The sequence below is a fragment of the Zootermopsis nevadensis genome, unplaced genomic scaffold, assembly GCF_977971745.1.
Source record: "Zootermopsis nevadensis isolate Lab colony 2312 unplaced genomic scaffold, Znev_1.0 Znev_ptg000031l, whole genome shotgun sequence".
Lineage (NCBI taxonomy): Eukaryota > Metazoa > Arthropoda > Insecta > Blattodea > Termopsidae > Zootermopsis > Zootermopsis nevadensis.
The window spans coordinates 3934733-3951006 of NW_028259163.1; the positions used below are offsets into that span (position 1 = coordinate 3934733).

The window sequence follows — 16274 nt, forward strand, 5'->3', positions numbered from 1 at the left end:
TCAATATTAAATAAAATTTTACAGATTTGTTTTAAATAATACATCTTCTGAGCTACGCAGATATTCCTTGAGAATATAACAGTCGCACAAATATGAAATTTTATCTACAGTCTCGTAATAGAATGGCCGACTTTTAAGATGTCCTTGCTGCCTCAATCATCGGGGCCATGATGGTAAAAAAAATTAAACATCTCTGAAACATACGTCAAAATCTACACATCCCGGCAATCCCACAAGATAATCATCTTCCAGTGACTTATTTATCTACGAAATTACTAGTCTTTATTAAACATCAAGGCTCAGCGCCGTATTCACAAAAGCATTCAACCAAATCCCACCCTGAACAAGTCCAATTCAAGATCCTACACGCTTTGTTTTATGACGTCTAATCTCCATGTCAGCTGCTTATTTAACGGGTCATACGATATGTTATTATCTAAAAAAAAATTTTAAAAAAAATAAAAAATATATCAACCAATCGTCTGAAAAAATGAGGGCAGCAAACTCTCGAAGAAAATCGAATATAATCGAACCTAAATCAAGGAATAAGCAGAAATTGTTCGTACCGTACTATTCGCCAACAGCAGAAATCGATTTCACTTCATGTCCTTTAGAAGTCTGATAGCCCGAAACACGATCTGACAACTCAAGCTTCTATAAACTCTGAAGTCAATTGTAAGACCATACTTACTGCCATAAGATTATCGGTCTACTGCAATGAAATTGCCAATGCGAGGTTCGTGTGTCCAGTGACGTGAATCTAGCGATGTCCATTACTAAAACATAATTTGAAAAGTAAGCAACGTGGAATTTATATCTGCATGAATTATACAGTAACCAGAACACAATTCCTAATGCTTAAGTTTTCACTACAGGATGGACCAAAAATGAGAAATCATAAAGATTTCTGACTATTGAATAAAAATTTTCTTGGATATTATCCATCGTCTAGTAAATATAAAACGTAAAACACGACGTTTCGGAGATGGGACTCTATCTCCGTCTTCAGGTTCCTACACAGTTGGGCCCACTAGATAGAGCTAATCCCTATCTCCGGACCTTTCTTGGATATTATCCATTGTCTAGTAAATATAAAACGTAAAACGACGTTTCGGAGATGGGACTCTATCTCCGTCTTCAGGTTCCTACACAGTTGGGCCCACTAGATAGAGCTAATCCCTATCTCCGGACCTTTCTTGGATATTATCCATCGTCTAGTAAATATAAAACGTAAAACGACGTTTCGGAGATGGGACTCTATCTCCGTCTTCAGGTTCCTACACAGTTGGGCCCACTATATAGAGCTAATCCCTATCTCCGGACTGTGTAGGAACCTGAAGACGGAGATAGAGTCCCATCTCCGAAACGTCGTTTTACGTTTTATATTTACTAGACGATGGATAATATCCAAGGAAATTTGTATTTAATTGACTCTTCACCATCGTCAAGAAGTTTTAGATTTGATATTTCCGACTATGTTCTGTTTATGTTAAAATACCATATTTTCCTGTAGATCCAGACGTATGCGTTTTTATAAAGATTATAGGCAATAAATTAATACGTTTATGTTTTATTATAAAGCATTTAGTTATTATTTTTAATTATTTAAAGACCTAATATAATTTTTTTTCAAAAAAGGGCTCAAACTATCGTCCAAAATAATTAATATCACTTTAAACAGTACTGATAAATCTTGAAGATGGTGTAAGGATATTTTTTCTGACTGATTCAGTGTCATTAAAAAATAATATTAAGATACACAATGCAGTATGGTTGAGAGACAGTTATTTTTATTTGTGTCTTCTGAAATTTTTGAAATCATGGACATGGACCCTTCTTCTACTAGTCCAGAGGTCTCCAAACTTTTATACCTTGCCCCCCCTTAAAACATTTCATAAATTTCACGCCCCCCTTCCAGAACGAGTTCAAGCAAACAGATTTTTCATAAAATTTAGCTATGAGTATATATTTTTTTTATAATTTAGTATATATTATTCAATGCATTTAATTTAAAAAACTGTAATAAAATATACGCTTCATACCTGGATTAGTGGGATGCTCTACGAGTCTGAATTCTACGAAGCAAAGGATGTTAAAAATGTTTCTCCATATTTCTTTAAAAAAAGTTTTTCATACAAACAACTCCTCCCCCAGGGAGGGCGCGCCTCACACTTTGTAAACCTCTGTACCAGTCGATTAATATACGTCTGTGTCCATGGTTATTCAAATTTTCTGAACGGTCTTGAAATGCAGTTAAATGGTGCAGTTAACCTATTTCGTGGATTTATCTTTTTCTCTAAACATGTTTGAACATTCATAATTTACGCAACGTAAGTAAAATTGTTTACATCTATCAAAGTTAGGATGACAGGCGTTCCAAGGAACGTATTTGTACAAATAATAAATTAATATCAAAGGCAAGCTTTTACACTCAATTCCGAAGAAGTCATATTTAAAGTACACCAAAGTGCAAAAATACACATTTCCAACAGCGTTTTATTAACACGCGGCTATAAATTTCTGTGACGCGTATAAAATTCGGTAACTCGGTACGAAAAAAACAAAAACATTTCTATTTACCTTCGGAGTCTAAGTAGTGTCGGCTCTGTAAAGGAGATTGTTAAGTGTTTTTTTTACGACAAGAGGTTAGTTGTCTAAATGATTAATGACCGAAGCGTATAAAGAAATTATAATTTTTGTGATCGTAAAAGGCGGACATTTTGGGAGACCACCAACGTCTTAGACAAAAGAAGGTGATTTTGCTGCGAAGTATAACAATAAAAAAAAAATTAACTGCATTTATTCAAGTGAACCGCTTTGTAGTTTGGTCTTCAGATGTGAAAATTCTTAAACCAGACTCAACATCGTCATCTCAGAAGTTCTCAAGACCGTAACACCTACACGAATATTACTAAAGATCTTCACCTTTCCCATTTATCAGAGCCCTCCATTAGAAGCTGATAGTCGTTTAGCTAATCAAGATATTTCTTATATATATTTATTTTCACAGTCTATACACAAACGTTTTTTGTTAAATGATGTTGTTAAAATTATATAATATTAAAACATTATGTAGTATAAAATATTATATTTTTATAGAAAATCTACAAGCAAACCACAGATTAATATAATACATTGCATAAAAATATCTAAAAAAAATCTAATAATTTTAAAATATTATAAAATTGATATAAACCTGAAGATGAGGTCTTATCCATCGAAACATGTCGTTTAATGAATAAAAAGCGCCAAAAATAAAAATATAATATTTTATACTACATAATGTTTTAATATTATATAATTTTAACAACATCATTTAACAAAAAACGTTTGTGTATAGACTGTGAAAATAAAAATATATATTTAATCAACACAAACATGACGCATTTAAGCTACAAAAAGATATTTCTTGTCTAGTTATTCAAAACATTCTCTTCCCCACAAGTCTCCGATAATTCCTTTTACGTAAATTTATCTCCCCCACTCGTACTGTATGTCCAACCCATCTCATCCTCAATTTAAGCAACCTTATAATATTTAGTGACTACTATAAATTATAAAACTCCCCAGCATGTAATTTGTCCAACCTTTTATTATTTTCCTCCCAGTTTGGTCCAAATATTTTCCTAAGGACCTTTCTTCAAACACCCTCAGTCTAAGTGAGATTTGAGTTTCTCACGGAGGCGATAATGAATATGACTGTCTTCTGGGTTGTATCGCCGTTTAGACTGGTTAAATTTGGCGGACGTTTCAGAGGTGCTTACTGCCTCCATCATCAGGGCGATAATTAAGCCAGGTTCGAGTTTTCAGCTTGAGATATGAGAAGGTTCAACTGTCAGACTAATTTTGGGCTTTCTCATGATGGAGGCACCAAGGACCTCTGAAACGTCAGTAAACTATCTGACTACAACTTATATTTTTACATCGGTGTGAAAAACTAGGTGACCCACGAATAATTACGAGTGTAATTTGCATAAATAAACCGCACACAGCAATATAAACTTTTTTTTTGTCTTATCGTATTTAATTTTAGTTCGCCATGAAATAAAATTACGCGAATCTTGTAATTTTCAGATGCCCTGTGAACCCGAGGGTCATTTCCCAGTTCAAATACGACGAAAAAGTTGGAGCTGCAGACGCAACATTGTACTCCATGTTCCGATTTCCAGAATCCAGCGAGGTTCATTTCCAGTGTGACATCGCAGTCTGCAAAGGTGAGTCGATTCTACACGCCGCGTTGAAAACATCAACTAATAACCACGCGTAATATCAAGGAACAGATGGGTACGATGTTTTTCGAACAGAGATTACGTATAATTTAACTCGCCCAAAACGCCTGTCGTTAATTTCAACGGTAAACTCTGTCTGAACGAGACACAATCGGGACTATGTAACAGGATACTTAATACAAAATCTCTCCTTTAATGCCATAAACGTGGGCCTGGCGACCGAATCATGGTAAGAATCGGGGGCTACAGAAATACACTCGTTCACTCGCTTGGGGCCCAAGACGACGTCCACCAGTCGAAGTTAACCGTGATACAAGTTGTTGAGTACTGATTATGTTTCTGTGTTTCTAGGGGTCTGCCCGGACGTGCAGTGTGAGACAGACTTGGAGCCCCTTCCAGCTGCTCAAGCCAGAGCTCAAGACAAAGACATATATAGTACCGAAACGTCGTCCAATGACGAGGGCGTTCTTATGGCCAGTACGAGCGTCTTCGTATTGGATCCCGGCGACAGCCCTAGTGAGTATTGACCTCTTGACGTATAAAAGCCATATTTACTTATTTAATGACACTTTTTCAGTAGCTTAGACTAGAATCTAGAGTTATTCTTGCAACAAAACATTCTGCGAGCGTGTGTAAAACGTCTTGTCGAACGAAACGATGATTTGGAATTTACGAGCAACAATTATATCGGATCTGATAAGTGTAACAGCGACTTAAGTCACCGCTGTTGCTTTTGATATAATTATATTATTTATTATTCCCTTCCTTGCTTCGCTAACGTCGAGATGTTGCGTAAAGAACGCCTTCGGAATGTCATTGTACTCAAAAGAGTACCAATATATTTTGGTTGATAAATCACTGAAAGTGAATTAGAGTGATAAGCTATCGTAAAAATTATTACATATCGACCTGTATTAAGATACTTTCTCTCATACTTTAATACCCGTCATGATATTTATTCAAGATATAAATATATTGTTACAAAACCTGTCACACTGCATATTACGTACTGAAACCAGTCAGCCCCTGTTTTTCCTTGTTTGATTTATATTTATTTAATGACGTTAGTAACTTTGACTACAATGTTTTATTTTCATTTTTATTCAGCTTAATATTCGCTTTATCATAAATGTTTTAAAACCAGTTCTGTTTTGAATCTCATACCTTTTTTTTATAATAAGAACTTTAAATATAAATATGATAAAATTTCGACGTTGACTTATATAAAGTAGGGATTTATAGATCTACGTGACCGGTACAATTTATGTTCAAAAATTAAATTGGCAATACTGACCAACAGTTTGAAATTTGATCGAAATTTGTCGGGTATTTTCGGAGATTAAACATATAAGTTTAGTTTCTATTTCATTTTTCATTTCTTTTTACAAAACGAAAAACTTATATCGAATACGTTTCGTGACATTAACACAAAACCTCCACAGACCGAACACCGAATCGTGTTAATTTCAATTACTTTTAACATTCCAATCATTCTGAGTGTGACCGTTTCTCAAAAATGGCGAATCACAATGTCGTCTTCCATTAAGAGCCTCTGCGAGACCTTCTATAAGAAGAATTGTATTTCTTTTTAAATGTTAACCGATCCTGGTCCTAAACTGCTTCCCACTTTCACCGCCTCGTCTGGTTCGACGTCAGGCGCATTTCCTTCTTTGTCCAAGTGGTTAAACCGGTTCAACAGGAGGTGGTCGCCACTCAGGGCTTAAACCAGCAAGGCCACTCAGACTTCATCACGAGAAAGCACATGTCCATTTCAAAATGTTCGCGTGGGTTAAGAAATTAATGGAGTTCTGACATTTATATCCGATATATTACTTATCAGGGATGTTCAAAGTAGCGATTTGACAAAATAAAATTCTTTGTCTCAGGATAAAATATTGAACGTCGCTACCGAGGATTTCTTCCTTCGTATTTCGAGGTCCCCGATTTTGGCCCTGAGATCGGCTAACTTGACTGAGGTTTTCCGTGGTTTTCCTCATTCCTCCAGGCGAAATCTCGATATAATATACCTTAAGTTTGTTCAATTCGGTTTTATTTTATTTTTCTTCTAATTCATAATTCATTAATCATTCTATCATTCGACTAAATAATCTTAACATTTAATAAATCCTGAAAATTATGTCAAAATTGTGGTATCTCGTATCTGCTACCAGAGTTAGTAAATTATTGAAACAAAAAGATTCAAATCAGTTCCTATTACCACACAGTCTTTGGTGTGACGAACTTTTAATCGCGGGTTCAAATCCCCCCCCCCCTCGGGGCACAAACGTTTTGGTCACGTTCTCAGCCCGAATGTTACAAGATTATAAACTTCCGTTAGAAACATTCACACGCGTAACTGAGCGTTAAATACCGAATTGCATCGCGTTTAACGAGAATCGTCTGGAAAAAATCTCTAAGCGTTACAATTCTCAGTCATTAATTATTTATACCCCTGATACGCTTTGAGAACATTTTCATGTAGATATATTTGCGTAGGTCTCCACCTACACGCCACGCCCTTAAAACGTACAGCAGAAAAGGATTTATATAAATCGTAAGAACAAGACTAATTAAAAGTAAAAACTAATCAGCAACATTTTTCAGGCACGTTATTCGTAATTTTACACAACTCATAGATCTAGCTGTTCATTTGTTGTCAATAAAAGTGTTAAGACATCTTACAGGAGCTTTATCGCACAGAGAAATCACACTGACGTAAACTGTGTTCATTTTAAATATTCTCCGGATCAAAAACTGATTGAAACAAAAGACGAAGCAGGGAAATTTAAAACTGAAAAACCTGGACGTAACAGTGGACCAAGTCACAGAGTCGTAACACGTGACTAAATCAAATGAATCTCACTTTTACTCTGGCATGAGCGGAGAATATTGTTATGGACCAAATCGTACACTTTCCAATTACAGATATATACAGTTACATACATAGAAGTTCGATTTTCTGACTTAAAAATTGTTACTGGTGGATCGAATTTTTGTTAATTTCACGGCCATCCCAACATTAATTAAAACCTCAGGGGTTTCGCGATTTTCACTTCCCCAAGCAGAGAAAATAAATTTAAGGATCTGCGGTTCGTCACGCCACACCTAATTTTCTGCTATCCGAAAGGGAATGTCGGCGAGACATTTCTTTTCCCCCCCCAAATCAGATACTAAATTCCAAGACAGATGTTCTTTTGGGTATCCCATAGTTACTCAACCAACCAAGAAATTTTCTCCTTTTCTGAAAGTTGTAGGTTGATCACAAAAATCCGCCAGTGAAAACTACATTCCACTTAATCCAGTTCACATCTCAACATATTTCGATAAAACTTTAGTTACCGCTGAGCTAAGGGCGGTCAAATTTGATTTATGGTCTAATTTTGTACGTTGCAGCTGTTCAGGAGCTGTGTGAAGGCGGCGTGAACCCACCTTGGCTACTGTACCTGTGCATAGCGTTTGGAATAATGTTCCTTATTATGCTAATCATCAACATTTTCCTTTGCTCTGCAATGACGTGTTCTTGTGCTAGAACTGAAGTCATAGAGAAAGAACCCAGTATAATTGAAGATTACGATCCGTACAGGAGCTGGCATGGCTCTCAGTATGGTTCCAGGTAAGAAAAACATAGAAGTGAGGTTATGTTGATTATGCCAACATTCTCGAGAAACGTGATGTCTCCATCTTCAGGGCTGTAGATGGAGACACTTTCTTCAAAATGGTGACATCTATTGATGAGTCTAATTTGTGCCAAAACCCACATCATCATGATCACAGAGATCGATTATATAACCAATAAACATACATGACGTTAGATTTCATGGTACTTGTGGGTTATCGGGACACATCGCTTTAAAAATAGGTTAGCTTAGGTTAGGTCAGCTTAGGTTAGGTTAGGTTAGCTTAGGGTAGGTTACGTTAGGTTAGGTTAGGTTAGCTTAGGTTAGGTTACGTTAGCTTAGGTTAGGTTAGGTTACGTTAGGTTAGGTTAGCTTAGGTTACGTTAGGTTAGGTTACGTTAGCTTAGGTTACGTTAGCTTAGGTTACGTTAGGTTAGGTTACGTTAGCTTAGGTTACGTTAGCTTAGGTTAGCTTAGGTTACGTTAGGTTAGGTTACGTTAGCTTAGGTTAGGTTAATGTGTGTGGATAAATGACATACACTTGAAAGTTATTATATTTTGTTTCAATAAATGACTCCAGATATTTGACTTCCCCGTTTTGTGTCCCGATAACCCACAGGTACCGATTTCAATAACATGTCTGCTAGTCATATTATTTAGTACAGAATTCTTAACCTTTCCATATCTGTCACCAAATTCACCCTTTCCTATTGATTACAAGACCACGAGGAAAATTTATTGACACCTGATGGCAATTTATTAAAAAAAAGCTACTAAATTCGATAATTAAAGAAATTACAAATGATATGTTGTTGAAAAATACTCTACTCCATTATTTTTCTAAACCATTTTTATTAAATTAATTAATTTCGCTGTTGTCACTGACGATGACGTCTTGAGGTTGAAACGCCTATGGCACTAGCGTCTTTTTTATAGCGTTAATAATTTGTTTGTTTGCTTATTTTACAAAGAAATTACAGTTTAGCAAACTATTTTAAATGTATTTGTAGGTACTCCCTAAATGGGAAGCCCGGGTACACATCTGGTGGGTCTACGATGAACTCTACAAGATCCATCTCAACCAACAGCGACCACTATGCCATCGTGCACTCCCGACCAGGTAGCCGCTACTCAGCCCCGGGGTCTCACAAGGCGGCCACACTATCACATCCACACCATCACAATCGCGGTCCACCGTCAAACATCGGGTCACACTATTCCGGAAAACTGTGATCAAAATAATAACGTGTATTTTTTTTAATGTATCTCACGCGTCGTATGGTCAAACAGAGTACAAACCAGTGGATAAATTCAAAACAATTAAGTGTAAGCTTGTCTACGTAAATATCTAGCTATTACATTATTTGTGACGTTTAGAAAGTTTTCAGGTTTGCCATAAAATAAAATATAAACGTGATTATCGTGTGATCAAACTTCGTATTTCTGTAAATCGGTAGGTAAATGCCGTGCCATATCTCAGGCGGTCTCAGTCCACTGGAACAATAACAAAAGACTTTGTTTGACCTCAGAAGTTCAGGACACAAAGAACACGCGTAAAAATATATCTTGGTTATAAAGTGATAAATATGCCAGTATGTAATATATGGCAATTTTCTTTTAAGTTCGTTTAACTACTGAAGAAATATAGAACTTTCCTAGAAAAATCGTAAAAAAAAATAGTTTCAGTAAAATCCGCTTTCTTCCGGACATAAAGTAGAACTATAATATATTTTAATATATAAATAACCAGGAAATTTGTAACAAGATATTTCTCTGGTTTTCTGAGTCTAATCTTGAATGTATTTCAACACAAGCTGTCTCGCAGAAATGTATGAAGTCGTTACTTTTATACGCAGTATTTAAAATTTCTTATAATTAAGATAATAAAATATCATTGATGTTCCATATCGATTGATCGATTACATTTTGGAACATTTACACAACATGTTTCAGTTTTTATAAAACCATCATCAGGTGTAAAATATCTAAGAACTTAAAACTCAAATATGAATATGATTCATATTTGAGTTTTAAGTTCTTAGATATTTTACACCTGATGATGATGAATATGATTCATATTTGAGTTTTAAGTTCTTAGATATTTTACACCTGATGATGGTTTTATAAAAACTGAAACATGTTGTGTAAATGTTCCAAAATGTAATCGATCAATCGATATGGAACATCAATGATATTTTATTATCTTAATTATAAGAAATTTTAAATATTGTGATAAGACGGATTAAAATAAATAATTGTTATAATATTCATAATATGACGCAATTACACTATTTTATACGCAGATTAACGATAATGACATCTGTCACGATTAACCGTTACTTTATTAATTTCACTAACGTAAATCCGTCGCGTTCCAAATTTGGAACACTGCTAACAAACCAGATAATAACGGTGATTTATTTTGATAAAAAAAGTCTCACATTTACAAGAACTCAGAATTAACACGCAAAAGTTTACAGACCTGTTTCTGGTACGCACTCAGATTGTTCCTACGTAAAAGATACGGTATGATTATGGCGGGATAAGATTGGTTTAACCGTACCATCAAAATTCTGCGTATAATACCCACAAATGACACAGGAATAATTCTAATTTGGATTTCTATTATCATACTTGTGACTTTTCTATTACGTGGAAAAGATTATTAACAATGTTGCCAAATTCTATAGGTTATCTGAGAAATACAGTGAGAATTTTACAATCTTTCTAAAGCTTCCCATCCACGTACGAGTCTGGCTCGGCTCGGGTTCCATCGAGCCAAACTCGTTTGTGGGTGGGGGTGTCACGAGCCGAGTCTGCTACGCATGCGCGGTGAAATGTATCCGAGCCAGACTCGTACGTGGATGGGCGGCTTTACACTTCGCATTGTATTCATGAAGTCGGAATTAGCGTAGATATTTAAAACTTGTGTAATATTTGTTATTTTGTAAAATGAAATAAAATTACTAGTATAGAACTAACTGAACGTATGAAACGGAACGCGTGGATAAACAACAATGTAAAAATGATGTGAGAGTGTGATTGTTAATTAAGAATGTATTACGATAACTGTAAAACTTATCTAACAGGTGCTGGAAAATGGTATTTTCAATGTTTAACAACAACTAATCAAATTAAAATTAATAACTATTCCATTTTATGGACACGTAGTTCTTCAATGCCACCCAGATTGTTGAAACTCAAGCTATGAGATATACGAACACACTCAATCATATAATCAAAATTTTTTTATCGTCTTAATTCAGGAATTTATATACAACAGATCACAGACTTGTAACAAAAAAAAACATAATATGACAAATTCATATGGCAGCAAAACATTCTGGTACCAGATAACTACAGATTAAACAAATTTTTATTTTAAAAAAGTTATTTTTATAAAATATTTCCAATTTTGAATTTCGTAAATAATTCCAGAAATGGCTAACATTTAAGGTGAGTTACTGTTACAAAAAAACACAGGATATCAATAATTTTGTTTATATTTTGTAACCATTAAAATTATATATTTTTTTTGTGAGATATGTTGTGATAGATTTTCAAAAAAATTTGAAACAAAAATCGAGTTAAATATTTATGTTGATATTTCATTACATTCCCTGGTACTCCATAATCCTTATAACACAGTACAAAATGTTTACTTAAGAAACTAGATTTTATATGCTGGAATACATAACAGTAGCCTCCATATCATTTTATCTCATATAGGGGCCTATTTAACTATTATTCTTCACAGGCATAAAGGACACAATAAGCAGTACCAGTACAGTATATGAAATTAGCAGTAACATTTTAATGTATCCATAAAGAATAAACTGGAACGTTACGGAAGTTCAGGTTTTGTAAACTTCCATTTCATAAAAATTAAAAAAAATTGAAATCATCAATAATAAAACAGCAGATTTAGATATAAAACAAAAATTTCATAACAAGCAAAACAGTTTTTATAATCAAATTCAGATTCATTTATGGTTTATTTTATAATGGATTTATTCTTTGTTTTTCTGCTCGCTGTCTGTTCACTTGAACATGTTTTGAACCAGTGTGGCTATCATCAGGTTCAATTCCCTGCAGAAAATATATAAAAACAAAGAATGAACACGACGCACCACGCATATTGAATTTATATTATGTTTCTCATCTAAAAATTAGGGATTATTTTTATTATTTAATGTTTTCAATAAATATTATCCTGCATTTTGAATTCTTTCAGTTCAAAAGTACCAGTATATATAAATGGAGAAGGTATTAAATGATTTTATAATTTTAAAAGTACACTAAGAAAAGAAATTACCCATTAAATAGAATGAATCTGTAATACTTTGTACAGCAGATAATAAAGGCATTAATAATGAATGCCACATCTTATGATGTAAATCAAATATATTGTGACATGTAACATTATTATTAATAATAATGGAATGAAGATTTTCAGTGTGAAAATAAGAACAATACTCTTATAAAAAAACCTCTTTCTAATGTTTTTTTAACCTCAAAAACAGTTCAAAAGAAGAAAATTGCTATTATATCTCTTTAACAAAGCTGACGAGTATGAACAGCAATTTCAAAAATTCAAGAATCAATCTTTTTTATCTTGCTTTCATTACATTTGAGTTAATGGTATTAAGCTAATCAGTAACAAAATGTGTTTTTTTTCTTGAGTTACTCATTGTGACTGGAATTCAGTGACGACTAGGCTTCAATAAGGTTATCATCATTGTAAAGTCCTTTTTCATATTTACTGAATTTAGTGTTTGACATCTGATGGTTATATCTGTATATTGTACTTGTATTGTGGATATATGACTTTGAAAATTTTATGTCCACTGCAAATAATCATGAGATGAAATAATATCAGATAAAAATAGCAATCTTAACTAATTATTTCATATATATATTACTATTAGATAAAAAATCAAGAAAAGTATGTATGGAATGATTATGGATCACCAGGGATTGCTAACCATTTGGGTGTGATAGCAATTTGGTAGATATTTCATTTCAAAATGGACACCATACGCTTTCATGAAAAATTAAAAACATTCCTGTTTGCAAACATAACTTTTTGTGACTGAGGGGCCACTTTTTATTGCATAAGTATTTTAGATAATTATTCTAACCTTATAACACGTAACCAGTGATCGAAGACGCTCCGCAGCGGCTGCTGACGTAAAAGTTGCATACCACACTCTACCCTTAGAAACATGTCATCCGCAAAATTTGGTGATAACTGGTAACTTTAGTGAAATGTTGACTCCCCTGCTCCGATTATGAGAGTGAGACACATGACGGGAAAGAAATGTAAGATGGGTGGATATGACACTGTTTAATACCTTTAAAACGTTCGTTTGTTCCGTTTGTCTACAACTTGTGAAATTGTAAATATATCATTTTGAATTTGTAGGCTTGTAATTCTGATCCCTCAAAATATCGAAAGTAATTCTTCATTTGTGGTGTGCCATGTACCATTTTAAGCAGGATAAACTTTCCTTGATATTATTAAAACTGTAAACAATATGACTTACCAAACGGGTTTCGTAGTGAGGACAGGTTGCAAGCACCATTAGATGAAGCACTACTCGTCCACACATAATGTACTCTTCTGTTACAACACGTTTCAGCACTGTCCGAAACAGCCACTACACAATTACCTACATGCGGTGTTATGTTAGGTTATGAATTAGTTCAATCATCTTACGCAACAAAACACATGTTCTAGCGCTGTTTACTGTCCAGAAACACAAACCACACAAACGTCACCTTATTCACTGGAGTTTGAAAGACAATCTTTTAGTAATTTAACCCGTGAACATAAAATTAACCATCATAAGACTGTGAAACAATGATTACGGCGCTTATGCAATAGTTCTGTCCAATATATGAGAATTATTTTTACAAACGCGGTATCCATTGTACGTAACTCTAGATTGTAAAGAAACACCGCACGAGGATTTGGACAGCAGGCCTACCAATCCAAAATCTTAAAAAACAACCATGGCCAATTTTGGCGTGAACTTTATGAAATTTACAAACCACTACCAGCATTCTGTAATGCCAAGAGTGAAAAGTATAAATAAAATTATAACATGTAAATTTAGTAGATAATTTTAACGAAACTGATACAACTGTGAACACGGAGAGAAAATAAATTAATATCTTTCACAGCTGTTACGTATATATATTTATTATTGTTTGCTTGTCATAAGCGCTTTGCTGTTGGAAAATTCTCTAATGAATTAAATTAATCTGTATTATTATTATGATGCTGTTGTTGTGTTATACAGTAAAGCATTATTTTATGTGGGAAGAGATATGTCAAGACCTTGCAAGAAAAATATGACTTTCCAACTGTTTAATCAGGTTACGAGGTTTTGAAATGTACATACCACAATATTCTACTAAAGTAATTATAGCTACCTACGTATCTACAATTATTTTGTATTTAAGGCAGCATGTTATAGCGCGATATCGAAACGCGATTTAAAAAAGTCTGTCAAAATCCGTTCTGAATATATCAAACAAATGACTACCTACATGAATTTCACTTTGCGTTTTATTCAGGATTTTAATTAACGAGCGTAGTTTTTTTGTTTACAATTTTACATAAAAGTAACTCACGAGTTCCAGGTAAAGTCGCTCCAACTCTCTAACCTCGCGTCTTTCAAACGACAGTAAGCAAACTGATGCAACAGCCTGCCTTCTGGTTTAACAGGGGAAGGTACCCAGTTCGAATCCTGGCCACAGACCAGCCATCCACAGTACGACAAAAATTCTGAACATTTCAAACTAGACCACAGCCTCTTCTTCGCACATTCATTCCGAAACGTAATTCACAAATATCTTAATACACCACATTCAACGCTGTACCACATTACGTCGTGGTTCCATTTTTGAAGCACGCGTACTCTCGCAAAGAGCGAGACCAACTAGTCCACTATGCTCTATGAAAGTACTACATTAGTCAAAACAAGTATAAGGACGTCACAAGCCACAATTTCACAGCCGTGTAAACCTTAACTCTGGCCTTTTAAATTTCTATTAAAAAGGGAAGAAACATTTTCTCATCACACAAAAGGGCTGGAGTATATCCCGTCTGATCAAATATCGCAAATGAAGTACAGTTCTACACAGCTTACGTCAACAGAAAAACAAGAGAGTTTCCGAATTTTGCCACCGGCACCGATTGACGATGTCAGCACCTCCTCAAGCATTTTTAAAATGCAATACAAAGTTGTTATTTTTTCAACCTGACCCAACATTTTGATATACATATTTAATAATGAGCATATCTTATCAATTATTATTACAATAAATGTATTCTCTCCTCAGCAAATAAATCTTTAAAAATTGTAATACTCTTACCCAGAGCAACCCTCGTCAGAGGGTCAGCCAAGTTGTCCCCTGACGGTATCCACCGGAGTATCCGGGCATGCGCCCCGAGTACTTTACTCAAAAACCAAATTACATTAAAATTTGCTTAAAAATTAATTATAACGAAACGTATACCATTTACTGGTGGTTCGGTCCAGCATACCATGACCGAATCTACTGCCAGCGTGAACGAGGTAGGCTGCCTCGTGGAACGCGCCGTCACCATCTTGGCGAAGGCAAAGGGGTGAGGCTAGTGGAATTCCGAGACGATTTCATCTCAGCCAGGGAGATCAAGGGCCACGGAACATCTCTCCATTACGAAATTCTGGGCCACCTTCAACATGGAAATTCACGTAGCAAACCTATACCACGAAATTATACCAGATTCTTCCCCTGGGTCAACAGACACACTCCCTGCAGATGGGGTGGATTATGGACTTGGATGGGGCTATCCGGGTGTTAAATATTCATAAATTCTGTTTATATACTCATAGACTATGTCCAATACTGAACACTATATATAATTTATAATATACAACACAATTTTCATCTCAAAATACCTCTAATAATTACATTTATATTTATGTACATTTTAACTTTACAGCTGAATATTAATGTCATACATAGGCAACAAGTCTATTAAAAATTACACACACACACAAAAAACTAATAAAAATTTTAAGTCCCTCCCAAAATCTACCAATATAGATTAATTAGGAACTTGGTTAAACTTTTCTGTTTGAAGACCTTAATGCGAGATACTATGATTCATGGGTACTGTAGAGTACATTGCATATGGCGTTTGCATTGATCTCTTTCGGAATATAAAAAGATACCAAGACGTAATAGCTTTCTTATTAATTTGTAAACACAGAATTGGTAGATTTTGGAAATGTTCCTGAATGCGCTAATATATTACTCAATGGAACTGTTTTTTGTTCTTAAAGTTAAAAGTACATCTGAAACACGCATAATATGGTAACCAGACTCTCCATTTTTAAAATTTATAATATACACTGTGTATTTTGTATTCACG

General features: G+C 34.5%; 2 protein-coding genes across 2 annotated transcripts in view; one reads left to right on the forward strand and one right to left on the reverse strand.

Annotated features, from left to right (window-relative positions):
* The window catches only part of LOC110827031 (uncharacterized), a 59244-nt gene extending 46506 nt beyond the window's left edge, over positions 1-12738 (forward strand). Inside the window, exons 6-9 of the mRNA XM_022058271.2 lie at positions 4075-4214; positions 4581-4745; positions 7623-7842; positions 8857-12738. Coding sequence (XP_021913963.2) covers positions 4075-4214; positions 4581-4745; positions 7623-7842; positions 8857-9079 — 748 coding nt within the window. The 3' untranslated portion in view covers positions 9080-12738. The remainder of the gene's footprint in view (positions 1-4074; positions 4215-4580; positions 4746-7622; positions 7843-8856) is intronic.
* ca (RCC1 and BTB domain containing protein claret) overlaps positions 11216-16274 on the reverse strand; it is a 43570-nt gene continuing 38511 nt past the window's right edge. Inside the window, exon 32 of the mRNA XM_022058260.2 lies at positions 11216-15572. The gene's annotated coding sequence lies outside the window, so the exon portion shown is untranslated. The remainder of the gene's footprint in view (positions 15573-16274) is intronic.